Below are 12,553 nucleotides of genomic sequence, written 5' to 3'. Positions count from 1 at the left end.
TGCTTTACTCAACCCCATATATCTACCAAACTCCCTAACGGTGACGCGATCACTAAAATGCACCTTCCAATGGGCTTGACAAAGCTCGAAGTATTTGACTCTATTGCAGAAAAGCAAAGGCAAAGAGGGGATGCCGTAGCTTCTTCTCATACTTTGTATACTCTTTGGAAGAAGAACTTTGGATATGTTAAAATCCCAAGGAGGCAAAAAATGTCAAAGTGCAATGTCTGTGATGATTTAAAGCGAGCGATCGAGAGTGCAACATGTCCAAATCAAAGGGAATTATACAAAAAAAATCGAAAATCTCATCATGACCTTATTCGACATTCCAGACAAAAATATGCATTTTGGAAGGAGCAAGCTATTTCGCATCCCGATGACTACATGTGCCTTATTGTAGATGGCATGGATCAGAATACAACAACATTGCCTCGTTTTGTTGCCACTCCACCTAAATTATAAGGAAAGCACTTTCTAAAGACACGTCTATGTGGAGTGTTAGTGCATGGAATTAAGTTCTTTGCAGATATATGGATTGATTCAGCCCCCGGCTTGCAACCGAACTAGCAGATGATCCTGAGCATTACAAATTCTATCGCATCAAAACAAAATCTATCATAGATTCTAGGGCATCTCTACAAATTCTATGGCATCAAAACATAATCTTAAAGATACAAGCTGATAATTGTTGGCGAGAAAATAAGAATGTACTCATGTTTGCATTCTGCTCCATGTTAGTTGCTCATCGAATCTTCAATGAGGTCGAATGTGGATTTTTGTATGTTGGGCATACACATGAGGATATCGATCAAGTTTTTAGCACAGTCTCAAGGGAGCTTAAATGCAAGGATGTGGAGACAATAGATGACTTGGTAAGAAGATGTGGCAGGCAAGTTGGTGGTCGCAAGGAAAGTACAGTATGTGAGAGGCTCGAAAGAATGTATGATTGGAAGAGCTTCATTCTACCTTTCATACAAACGGGTGGTGATGCATTGACAGGTCATACCAATCCACACTACTTTCGTTTTTTTTTTTAAGATGAAAAACCCGTAATGCAATGGCAACAGTATTCTCATGATACAAAATGGGAACCTGAAGAACCTTACAATCTCTTAACTTTAATTCCTAGCAAGGAAAGGTATCCAACATGGGCTCCTATACAAGAATTCAATGAGAGGTCTAACTGTGAAATAGAAGGATTAAAAGCATTTATTACATACAAAGAGGAAATGATATCCTGATTCGAAGCCTACTTGGAGAGAAAACACTACCATTGTAATTAACAAGACACGAAATTTAATAAAGGACCTTGAGAGAATGCGAGGCTCAAAGGATGTCAAGGAAGAATGCAATTTGTTTTGGCCAAATGCTCATAACGATTTGCGCCTAGCTCCAGTCTTTGAAAATGAATTTGTATCATTACTCCCACATCCATATTGTGGACCAAAGAAGAGAGAGTTTATGCCAGAAGTAGATATAGAGGTCGATTGTTTTGTTGTGGTTCGGCCATCGGATGATGAATATGAGAATGTGAAGTTTTGGGTTGCAAAAGTAGTTAATGTGCAAAGAGATGACCAAGGGAGAGCTACAACATTTACAGCGGTATGGTATGAACCAAAGGGCAGGAAGGAGAATATGGATAACAACACATTGTATACAAATTGTATAATGAAGGAGTAGGTCCCAAATGATGAAGCGGTCTCTCAAGTTTTGACGGAGACAATCATAGTGTCTTGGCATTCAAGGGCAAAGAAATCAAAGAAGTGCATGGGATATGAGGTAGAAGGAAAAATAAAAATACCACAGCAAACTATTTTGCATATACACGAATTTTTAAGGATGCTCGCCATAGAGGATCTTGCCAAGCCTTAACCCTTGGGTGACATCCAGTGCAAAATACAAGTGCCATCTGCATTAACTCCCACAAGTTATCTTGCCAAGCCTTGCCCCTTGGGTGCATTGACTCCCCATTGTCTTATTGCTCAATAACCTCCTTTGTATCCCCTTTATACTATTTCCTTATACCCTCCATTGTAACCCTTGGACTACAAAGGAGGGTATAAAGTAGGGTAGTGCTTAGAGAAGGAAACTGAGGGTTGGGGGAGCTGATTGCAGGAAGGTTTGAAGGCAGTAGTGAAAAATGGGGTCAAAGGAGGTAAATAATGAGGGTAAGAGGGGTTAGAGAAAGCAAGGGGGCAGTTGGGAGTAGAGCATAAAAGGGGGTCGAGGTGAGTGGAGCATAATTTGAGGAGTTGGAGAGCAGAGCATAAAAGGGGGTTGGGATGAGTATAAAGGAGCATCGAGGGAGGAGCTAGAAGGGATACAAGAAGAAGTGGGGTGATTACAAGAGATGTCAAAGAGAAAAGAAGAGGTTAAGGGGGCATAGGGGGCCAATAGGATATAATAACCCCCTTTATACACTCCTTTGTAACTCGTGCAATCGTGACCATGTGGGCTACAATGGAGGGTATAAAAGGGGCTAGTAGTAGGGGATATAGATGGACAAGGGAATTCGGGTGTGGGGTATAAAAGGGGGTCGGTGGAGGAGCTTAAAGGGTAAGAGGAAAAAAAGGGAGATTGCAAGGAGGGATTAGATGGAGTAAGCATGTAGGGACACCATTTTATAGCCCACAACAGTGAAAACTACAAAGAGGGGCATAAAAGGAGGTTTGAGGGGAGGGATTGGGGTTTATGCCAGGGGAAAAAGAGGAGAAATTTACCTTATTATATGCATAATGAAGCATGGGAATAGAGGGGAAATACTAGAGACCATGGGAAATAGCACCCGATGCTCTAGAACTCAAGGTTCTATATCCTACATCCTTGAGAACCATTGATTTAATAGAACTTTTATGTTTGATGTGAAATTTATTTATACATCTTTCATTTTCCCTTAGATTCTTGTGTCATGCACGAAGGGAAAAATGCCCAAAATATGCTCTTCCATGGGGAAAATATCCCAAAAAGTCCCCGCCTTTTCCCCATGACACAATACCCTTAGAGGAGTAAGAGGGTCTAAGGTGGGTTTGGGGCTAGAGGGAGTAACAAGGTGTAAGGCATTAGAGGAAAGGGGCCCCTTTATACCCTCTCTATAGTCCACATGGTTGGGAAAAGGATGGTTTGAGGGAGGGATTAGATAAGGCAAAGGAGAAGGGGGGGGGCGGGTCTTATGTGATCGTTTTATCAAGGAGGGTTGGGAGAGGGGTTAGATAGGGGAAGAAGGTGGTCTGAAGGTTATTCGGGGGCCTAAAATGGACAACATGGTAATATATAAAGAGGATCAACAAGAAAAATAGAGAACTTTTAAATTTTAAATTTTGAATGTATCCAATGGCTCTTCTTTACTTTATATTTTTAGAATCTAAGCTCTTACTTCCTTTTTGAATTTCTTGTTATTTTTCCCCAAAAAAAGGCAATACCATCTTTTTGCAGCATAGCTTTTGCCTCTTAGTCATACCCTCTTTTTGAAGCATGGATTTTGTCCTAAAGGCACCTTCTATTATTTCTTTCCCTCCTTCTGTCCCTCCATTTTGTTCGATCATTCCTACCTTCCCCTACTCCCTTCCTTGCCCTACTAGTCCATCCCTGATGTTGCTCCCTTCTCTCCCTTTCTTCCAGCTTCTACTCCCTTCCATTACTCCCTTATCCACCTTCCTTTTGTCTCTCTATTCCCTCCCATTCCATCCCCTCCCCTCCCTTCCTTCTATTGCTCCTGCCCGTTCATCATGCCCTTTCCTTCACTTCTACCACCATGCCTTTTCTGTCAGCCCTTCTATTGATCCCTTCCATCACTCCCCTACCTCCATCCTATCTAGTCCTCCCTTTCTTCTATTGCTCACTTCCCTCTCTATGCTCCCTTACTTTTCTTCCATCTCTCCCTTCCCTTACTTCAACCTCTTTATCATGCCTTTCCCTCCCTTCTATTGGTTCCTTCCCTTCCTTCCATCCTTCTTCCATCTCTCCCTTCCCTGCCCTCATTCTATTCAGTTCTCACTTCCCTCTACCTCTATAGCTCACTTTCTTCCATTACCTACTTCCTTTCATCATGCCCTTCCCTCCCTTGTATCATGCCCTTCTCTCCCTTCCTTTTGTTGCTCCCTCCCTTCCATTGATTGCTTGTATTCGCCCCCCATGCAAACAATGTTAGACCCTTACAAATCATACAGACTTCATGGAAATAAAGGACCATGAAAAGTTTCATCACCATAGAACACATACACATATGACATAAGCATGCTGATGCACAATTTCTTAATAATTGCACACCATGCATGGTCCAAATTCAAAAAATGTGCATATCCCACCATAGAAATGATGCACATTATCTAACTTTGCAACTATACAGGACTTATCTAAGAGTTTGAGGGTTCCAAGGATGGATTAAAAGAGGGAGAGAAGGATTGTGAAAGTAGGAGGTAGACAGTAAAAAAGTGAAAGGACGGAGGGAAAGAGTGTGGAGAGGATGGGACATTACAAGGTTAGAGCATGCTATCACATGTTGATAGTATTGATGGAGCATGGAAACAAGGAGATCATGCACATGAACACTTATGAATGATTTTTCCACTAAGAGATATTTATACAAATCCTTGAGTTTCTATCTCTACACAAATTATGTGTAAAGGTTTTTAGTCTTTCTATCTCTAGATAATTCATGTATCAAGGATTTTCTACTTCTACATAAATCATTTCTCAAGGATTTGAGACTTTCTTGCTCTACACAATTCATGTATAAAGGATCTTCTATCTCTACTAAATTTTTTCTATCTCTACACAAAGTATGGATCACGGATTTTCTATCCCTACACAAATCATACGTTAAGGATCTCTCTCTCTCTCTCTCTCTCTCTCTCTCTCTCTCTCTCGCTTTAGTATTTCTCTCTCTAGCATCAAAATAGAACTAGGTTTGGAATCCTAGGTCTTGATGTAAAATTGATGATCCATTGAACATAAGTGGAAATAGAGTCTAAGTAGAGCATTCCCATTATTTTATTTTTGTTTCTCATAGTGAACCTCTTTCTCTCACTAATGTTATATTTCTCTCTCTAGACTATGATTTCACGTGTATCTCTATATATTTTTTAAAGAGTGTTTTAGGCTCAATATATTATAAGTAGAGCTTTGTTGCACTCCACATACACAAAATGATCTCATGTTGGGGGATGCCCTTAACTGTGCTTTTGATCGTTTTGTTGATACAAGGTTAACAACTCTTCCAGATTGATTTGATGACCCATCCTTTGGTATCTAGATCTTTGAGGTGAAAGTTTTGGCATGTTATGCTTTCTATGGAATACTCCAATTGTTGTCTAGGCTGTATTGGCCCACTTAACTTCCTTTTTTATGTCAAATTAGTCCTTGGCTTTTTGTTGAATTCTTCTATCGTTTCTCATATCTTGTAGATTGCATGTTGATAGTGAATGTCATGGTCTATTATTTGCATTTTGCATGGCAACTAGATCTTGATGTTGTGATAGGCCTTGTGTGTTTGATTTAGCTTTTGTTGCATAATTGTAGCTCAAGAAAAGGTTAAAAGCTATTGGATGTATTCAATTTGCATAGAATCAAGGGCCTTAGGATCTTGGCATTTGATTCATTATTGTTAGAGAGGCTCTTGATGATTAGGCTTACAATTTTCCTGTAATGTTCTAGATCCCATGGGTGACCTTGGCTTGGTGATATTAACAATTTAGTATCTTTGAGCTGAGTGTACCTATTGCTTATATGACTTACATTGATGGGTGTTCTCTTAGAAGCTTCTTATTTTCACATATGGATTGTGCAAGTGCACTCTTGAAGCTTGTTGGGTGCCTTGTGCTTCTCCTAAAATAGATATTTTATTATAATCATCTCTTCATCTAAGGACTCCTAAGGACTGTGCCTTCATTGTGAGATTGGGTGCTTAGCATATTTGTGCCATTCCATACTCAATGGGTTTTATTTATGCAACTACGATTTCTATATGTTGAAAATTTTTGTGTTCATGTGGACCTAAGCTATGTGTCTAGGTGAGCATACTTATGGAGTTGCAAGATTTGTAAGGGCCTCATTTGCAATTTTTTTCATTGGCTCCATGGTTGTGGAACAAAGTTGTTGTTTGTGGTTTGGTCCCCAAAAGGAGTTTTAAGAAGTGCCACTACTTAATTTTTTTATCTTGAAAGACCAAGATCATCTTGGGGGAAATGATTAATTGCGACACTTCTTTCTTGCATTAGGGGAGAAATGGGGTCTCAAAAGGACCTCCCAAGGAATGGATTAGGGGAGGATTAGTGGGGATAATGCAACCTCCCTATGAGGTCCCAAGGAGGCCTAACCCCGCTACCTCGGTGGATTTGAAAGGGTTTGAAAGGGCCTTATCTGCAATTTTATTCATTGATTCCATGCTTCTGGAACCATGTTGTTGTTTGTGGTTTAGTCCCCAGTTGGAGTTTTGCAAGTGTCACTTCGATTTTTGTTTTAATCTTCATCCTTTCAAAAACCCAGATCATCACTGGGAAAATGATCCATTGTGAACCTTCCTTCTTGCAAAGGGGAGAAACGGGGTCTCAAATGGGCCTCCTCAGATCCTCCCTCCTCCTGCCCTCCAAATGCCTTGTCCTCCCCTCCTCTACATCCTCCTCGCTCCTACACTACCACATACCTTCTCCTCCCTCTTGCAACACTCTCCCTTCCAAAATCCTCTGCCTCCTCCCTTTTGCCATATTATAGGGAATATAGTTAGTATTCCTATATTCTTGAAGAAGGAATGGGAGAAGATGACATCATTAATGAAGAAGCTAAAGGAACATCTTCCAAGTTCAAGGACATGAAAAAACATCGCTAGCTATGGATGGATTGTCAACAAGTATTGGTGCTTGAAAGAGGAGGATTTGGCCTATCAGGTTTGTGCATCTCTCTCTCTCTCTCTCTCTCTCTCTCTCTCGCCCCCCCACCCCCCCACACACACACACACAAGGATTGGCATGACCATGAACTATTTTCAGAGGCCACATAGGGGTTGTAATTAGCCATTTGATAAGCCATTTTGCGAAGGGACTAGCAAATAGGCATTAGCCATATAGGGATATAGGGCTACCAACTATATTTAGCCTAGAGGTATTAAAATGGATTGGATGCCACCTTTACAATAAAACCTAGATACTCCATAGTTAGGCCTCAATAAACACAACATTAACCCTATCATATAGATGGAGGTGTCTAAAGTACACACATTTTGTGCATTGATAGAGTCTGCTAACTTTCCACATGTCATGCAATGAGATGTTGGATGCTGAGATTGGGTTCCGATCACATTTCCTGAGGTCTGCAATACGCTTGTATGGTGGAGCATACTCAAGAAAGGCCTATAGCCTCTGTTAATAACGCGAGATTGAGGGCCTAAGGTAGTGGAGCACTATCTTTTTAGATATCTTGTATATTATGAATCATATGAAGATACGACTACTTTTTGCTCACTTTTGACAGGATTTTGGACCCTCTCATCATTCATGTAGCATATTGATCAAAGTTGTTTGGGCCTCTATTATTGAGATATCAAGCTCAACTCCTGTTTACTTTGATGCAATGCTTGGGTGACCATTTTGCACTTTTGTAATTGGCATGGTTATGGTAGATATGGTTTGTATGCCACCGATGAATAATAATTGTTTGACAACTACTCTAGTCTACTACAGTTGTGGCATAGTTAGTACACCCACTCATGTGTCATCAATTCTAGGGTTAGTGGAACACTTGGAGACATATAGTATCCACCCTCTTTATCTATAGCATTGTTGTGCATTTTGAAGAGAGGAAGATAACATACTTCAACCTTCCACCTTTTGGGCTTTCCCTTAGTTGTGTATGTAAATAGAAAGATGCAAACAGTTCTTCTCTGCTACTTTCCTACAATCTTTACATGGGATCATGCTTAGTTCATGACGAGGAGAATGAAGTACCCTCATAGGAGGTTCTATCAAAAGTTGGGTAACACATGCAAAAGTTCATTAAGTTGGAAACTGGGTTTCACATTTTAGTATATTTTCTATCCCCCCCCCCTCTCCCTCGATCGTATTACTTCATGGGTAAAGGGTTTGGGGATTTCACCACCAATGATGGGTAGGAACTAGAGACTTCTACTCTGCAACAAGTCCAAGCTTGGAAGCCTTTAACCTATGGCATGAGATAGATATGATGGTGAAGTATTGTCTTTCTGCAAGTATTTTAGATTTAGTGATTGTGCATATAGAAGATGCACAAATTTTATAAGGAGATGTCATCAATGAAGATGTAAAGTACTTGCAGCCAAGCTCAAAAGATGCTCAAGAAGAAGTTGCACAATGTATCAAGAGGAAAGCCAAATATCAACAAAGATTAAAGGCCTTCCTTTTGCTCTTGGCTACATTGGAGCACCACTAGATGATGAATTAGTGAGTTTCCTAATTATGACTCTTAAGGATTTGGTTATTGCCTTTGCCACCAAGATATTGAAATTCTTAGGCCATTGTTTGTTACTTGCTTATGCACAAGTATCACTTGAGTATTTGCATAGTTGCTCGACATTTCCATTTGAGAAATGCACTAATTGCCCATTTGAGGCATAAGTTGTCATTTGCAGTTCTCAGTTGTTACTGCAAAATGGTTGATATCATGTATCATATTGTTCTTGAAAGTAAGGACACCAACTCCATTTAATAAACCCATTAAATTTTCAAGTATGAGATGAATGAAAAAATAAGCCATGAGTGAAATTTATTCACACTAGCATCCTCATGCTCCTCACTAAAAGAGTTCCATCAGAGTTAAAATGTGCAAAAATTGAATGAATTTGAACGAAATTAGGCTTTCATGTTTGAAGGCATTTATTTTGTTTTACTCCCCCACATCCAAAATATGGCATTAAAGAGGGATGCCAGTGAACATCTAGGATCAGGCTGAAATACTGTTGTAGATTTTCGTAAGTTTCAAGTCCCGGACTGCACACATGCAAGCTAGGCATTCATTTCAATCTAGAATGCATATGCGAGTAAGAGAACTATGGAAATTATCCATTCAAATGTTTGTCATGGTTTTCAATGGTTCATTCACCTTTCCTTTCTAGCTCATGCACTCCACCACAAGTGAAAGACTTCGAACTATAGCATGAGAGAGCTAAGAAGGTGATGTATTGGCTTTTTGTAAGTAATGTAGATTATATTATTGGAAACATGTAGGATGCACAGTGTCATGTTAAGTCTGAAACCTGTGCAAAGACATAATACTATCGTAGGTTTAAACTGAATGGAAATCCCATGCTAACTAGACAAGCAAGCTAGGCCTTCATTTCCACAGAATGCACACGCAAGCAAGAGAGCTTTAGAAAACAATCCTTTCAAATGTTTGTCATAGTTTTCAATGGTTCATTTACTACAAATGAAGGTTTTCAAGAAAAGAGAGAAGCATTGAACAGAATAAACATGAATAAATTCTCACTTGCTAGGCCATTTAAACCCTTCCTTTTTATATATGTATAAATACAGTCAAACAAAACAAGTCGTTAGTTAGACAACAAAAGATCCTTGTACTGTGATACAAATATAGAAGCCCCATTGACACACAAGCTCACAAGACTAACAACGCTCTTTTCAAGAAACAGAAAGCTGCAGGTCAGTTGCTTCTCTATAATCCTTTCATGAATATCTAGGAACGTGCCAGACTCGTCCTTAGAACCAAAATAAACCTGATGATAGTCAATCGTGAGGCTGAAACCATAAACTCAATCTCGCATGGGAGGGACCAGTCCCAGTAACATCATCGATGCCCAACGGTGAGTCTACAGCAATGTAAAAGAAAAATTCATTTACTACTGTCGTTCTCTTCAGAGACAATGAGTGCGACCTCTATAAGATGCTACAACATGAACACCCAGAGGATAAAAATGAGCCAGGTGACTAACCCTCAATCCTACACACAGCTGTTAGATTATCTTGTTTATATCAACAGTTAATCATGCCCACAGCTCAGATGGACCAAGTGCAGCTCTTCTAGCAATTCATAAGGTCTGCAATGTTCCGATCACAAGCACATGTGCAGACATTTGAATGAACAAATCACCCACTGGCCCTACAGTCCCTTTCAACTTTAGGCTCTAAAACAATCATCGAACCAGAACAAAACCACCCACAAAATTTCAAAAAAAAACTGCTCACGTAATAAAACATTCCACTCAAACTTGAGACTGTTATATAAGGTATATATTCACTTGGAAGTACAGATCTTCTCACTGACACAAGCTCTCGCCTCGAACAACTATCCTAAAACAAGTTCACCCCAAAATTGACCTTCACTTCTTGGACTTTTTCAAGACCCTGCCAAGTGCCAAACAATATGTGATTACAAATCTCTTTCTATTACTGCAAAAACACTTTAGTACAATAAAGAAAAAGAAATATGATCACTTACTCAGGAGCAGATGCTATGGCTGGAGCTGGAGTGCTATCAGTGGCAAGTCCCTGAGAAATAAGCCCAAGCAAATTAGCAAGCCAAATAATTTGGCACGTCAAAAGTAATAGCAAGAGAGATACACAGGTAACATACCTGCGCCAAACGTTCCTCCCTCCTTGCACTTTTTCGCTCACGAATTGCTTTGTTTTTGGCTCTCCGTGCTTCAAATTGATCAGACAATGTCTTTTCACGAGCTTTTTCTGCTTTAGACTTGTGGATACTTTCCATCAACACCCTCTTGTTCTTAAAAACATTACCCTTCACCTTCATGTACATATCATGATACATGTGCTTGTCTATTTTCTTTGCTTCCCTATATTTCCTCAATAAACGACGCAGGACACGCATGCGCCTCAGCCATAGCATTTTTGATGGCAGCCTAGCCTCCCTTGTACCATGTCTCTTACCTACAGGGGTCATCCACAATGGTATGAAAACAGGCACATCCCGGCCCCATATTATCATGTTCGTGTTGCTTGAGGCAAACCCTACCATATCCAGAATGGCGGCCCTTCCTTTTGGCCTCCAAAGCGCGCTTGGCCCTTGCCCGCGAGTGGATCTTGGTTGGCTTCCGGATCACAAAGCCATCCTTCACAAGCTTTCGGATGTTTTGACCTGACGAGAAATAACCCAAACGACTTGCATTACGGAGCCATAGAAAAAAAAGCCCAATAAACAGCATGACAATGCATAGCCACAGCACATTACAAAACTCTATGCAAGAGCAATTCAGATGTCGAGAATGGTTGACTGTTGGTTTGAAAAGCTCTAAAAAAACCCTATAAACATATGCTTATGCAATAGAAAGCTAAGGGAAACTGAAATGAAAAAGTCCTACCATGGACGGAAAGGATGACTCAAAAGAGGTGGCAAACAGTGGTTATTCAAGTATGATATTAACCTGGAATATTCAAGCTCCAGAATCTTAAGGAAACCACGTTTCATACAAAAAACCCCAGGACATGCAAACAAATTGGCAACCAAACTGTACACCATATAGAATATGTGAGAATCACAGCAACAGACTGTGAAGATCGATTAGAATAATTTACGAATGCACATTTTGAATATTGGGAAAAAGGGACTGCACAGGCAATTCGTGAATTGCTTTTTGTGCAGCTTTCCAATTGGTTCCTTGTAACATTTTTGCCACTAACAGCCCTGCCCATGAAGTTCGAAAACTACCACACAGAAACAAAACGGCTCATGAAACAAGCACGCAAGGGAGCACAGGAAACTACAAAACCAATTTAACTAAACATTTACGAATAAGCATGAACATAAAACGTAACGATCGTCCAAAATGGATCATAATTTCCACCTGCTAAATCTACGAACAAAGACTGTTCCCACAACCAGGACTGAGCAAATAGCTGAAAGGACAGAGTGTTTCCGCCAGGAAGGAGCCTAAATCCAATCGCCCAAAGAGATCAAATGCTGCAATATCTCGCAATCCAGGCGGCTCAGATTTGGAAAGGGAAGGAAAAAACTTCTGCAGCGAGAAATCCTCGGTGCGGGGACAGGCGTGCGTGCTAAAGAGCTAGCTAGCGCCACAAGTTGACTGAACAGCGGAAAAGTGGGCGAAGAGGAAATCCAACGAGAATGAGTAGTGGATGAAACAGCAAAAAAACAGAAGGGGAAGAGAGATGTTGACGTACGGGAATTAGCCATGGAGATTTCATTGACTTCATTGGGATCAAGCCAAACTTTTCGCTTGCCACACTTGAGCACGCTGGCCGCGAGGCGCTTCTGAAGCTTGAGTGACACCATTGTCACCCACACCGAGCTTGCTCTTCAAAACCCTAATCAAAGTGAAAAAGAAGACGACCACCAGCCTCCTCTTCACAGCTTTCCCTTCATCCAAGTCAACCTTTCACGCTGACTTCGCCACGTCACTCAGGGCTTCACCCAGGTACTAAGTACAGAAAACATTCTTCTCAACAAATCGCAAAACTTGAGAATTGCCTCCAGTTTTGTAGGTTTACAAACTGTTTTTGACAGGTGGAGATGTAAATGTTGCACGTTCATTGTGTATAGTTTGCAGGTTTTTTGTGAACACTCCGATCGAATGTGTGCATAAGGGAGGGGGGGA

The 12,553-nt window shown here is 40.5% G+C and overlaps 1 protein-coding gene across 1 annotated transcript; it reads right to left on the bottom strand.

Annotated features, from left to right (window-relative positions):
• Positions 1-10,119: 10,119 nt before the first annotated feature.
• Positions 10,120-12,291, bottom strand: LOC147899366 (large ribosomal subunit protein eL19y-like). The gene is made up of 5 exons (XM_087378360.1): positions 12,120-12,291; positions 10,954-11,076; positions 10,555-10,868; positions 10,420-10,469; positions 10,120-10,325 (listed from the first exon to the last, which is right to left on the bottom strand). Exons 1-5 carry the CDS (start codon positions 12,229-12,231, stop codon positions 10,301-10,303), a joined length of 624 nt encoding a protein of 207 aa, XP_087234486.1. The 5' UTR covers positions 12,232-12,291; the 3' UTR covers positions 10,120-10,300.
• Positions 12,292-12,553: the final 262 nt, after the last annotated feature.

The sequence above is a fragment of the Dipteris shenzhenensis genome, chromosome 8 (genome assembly GCF_047967505.1).
Source record: "Dipteris shenzhenensis isolate YYH24624 ecotype China chromosome 8, Dip_SZ_1.0, whole genome shotgun sequence".
NCBI classification, from domain to species: Eukaryota; Viridiplantae; Streptophyta; class Polypodiopsida; order Gleicheniales; family Dipteridaceae; genus Dipteris; species Dipteris shenzhenensis.
This window is presented reverse-complemented; position numbering and strand designations above follow the sequence as displayed.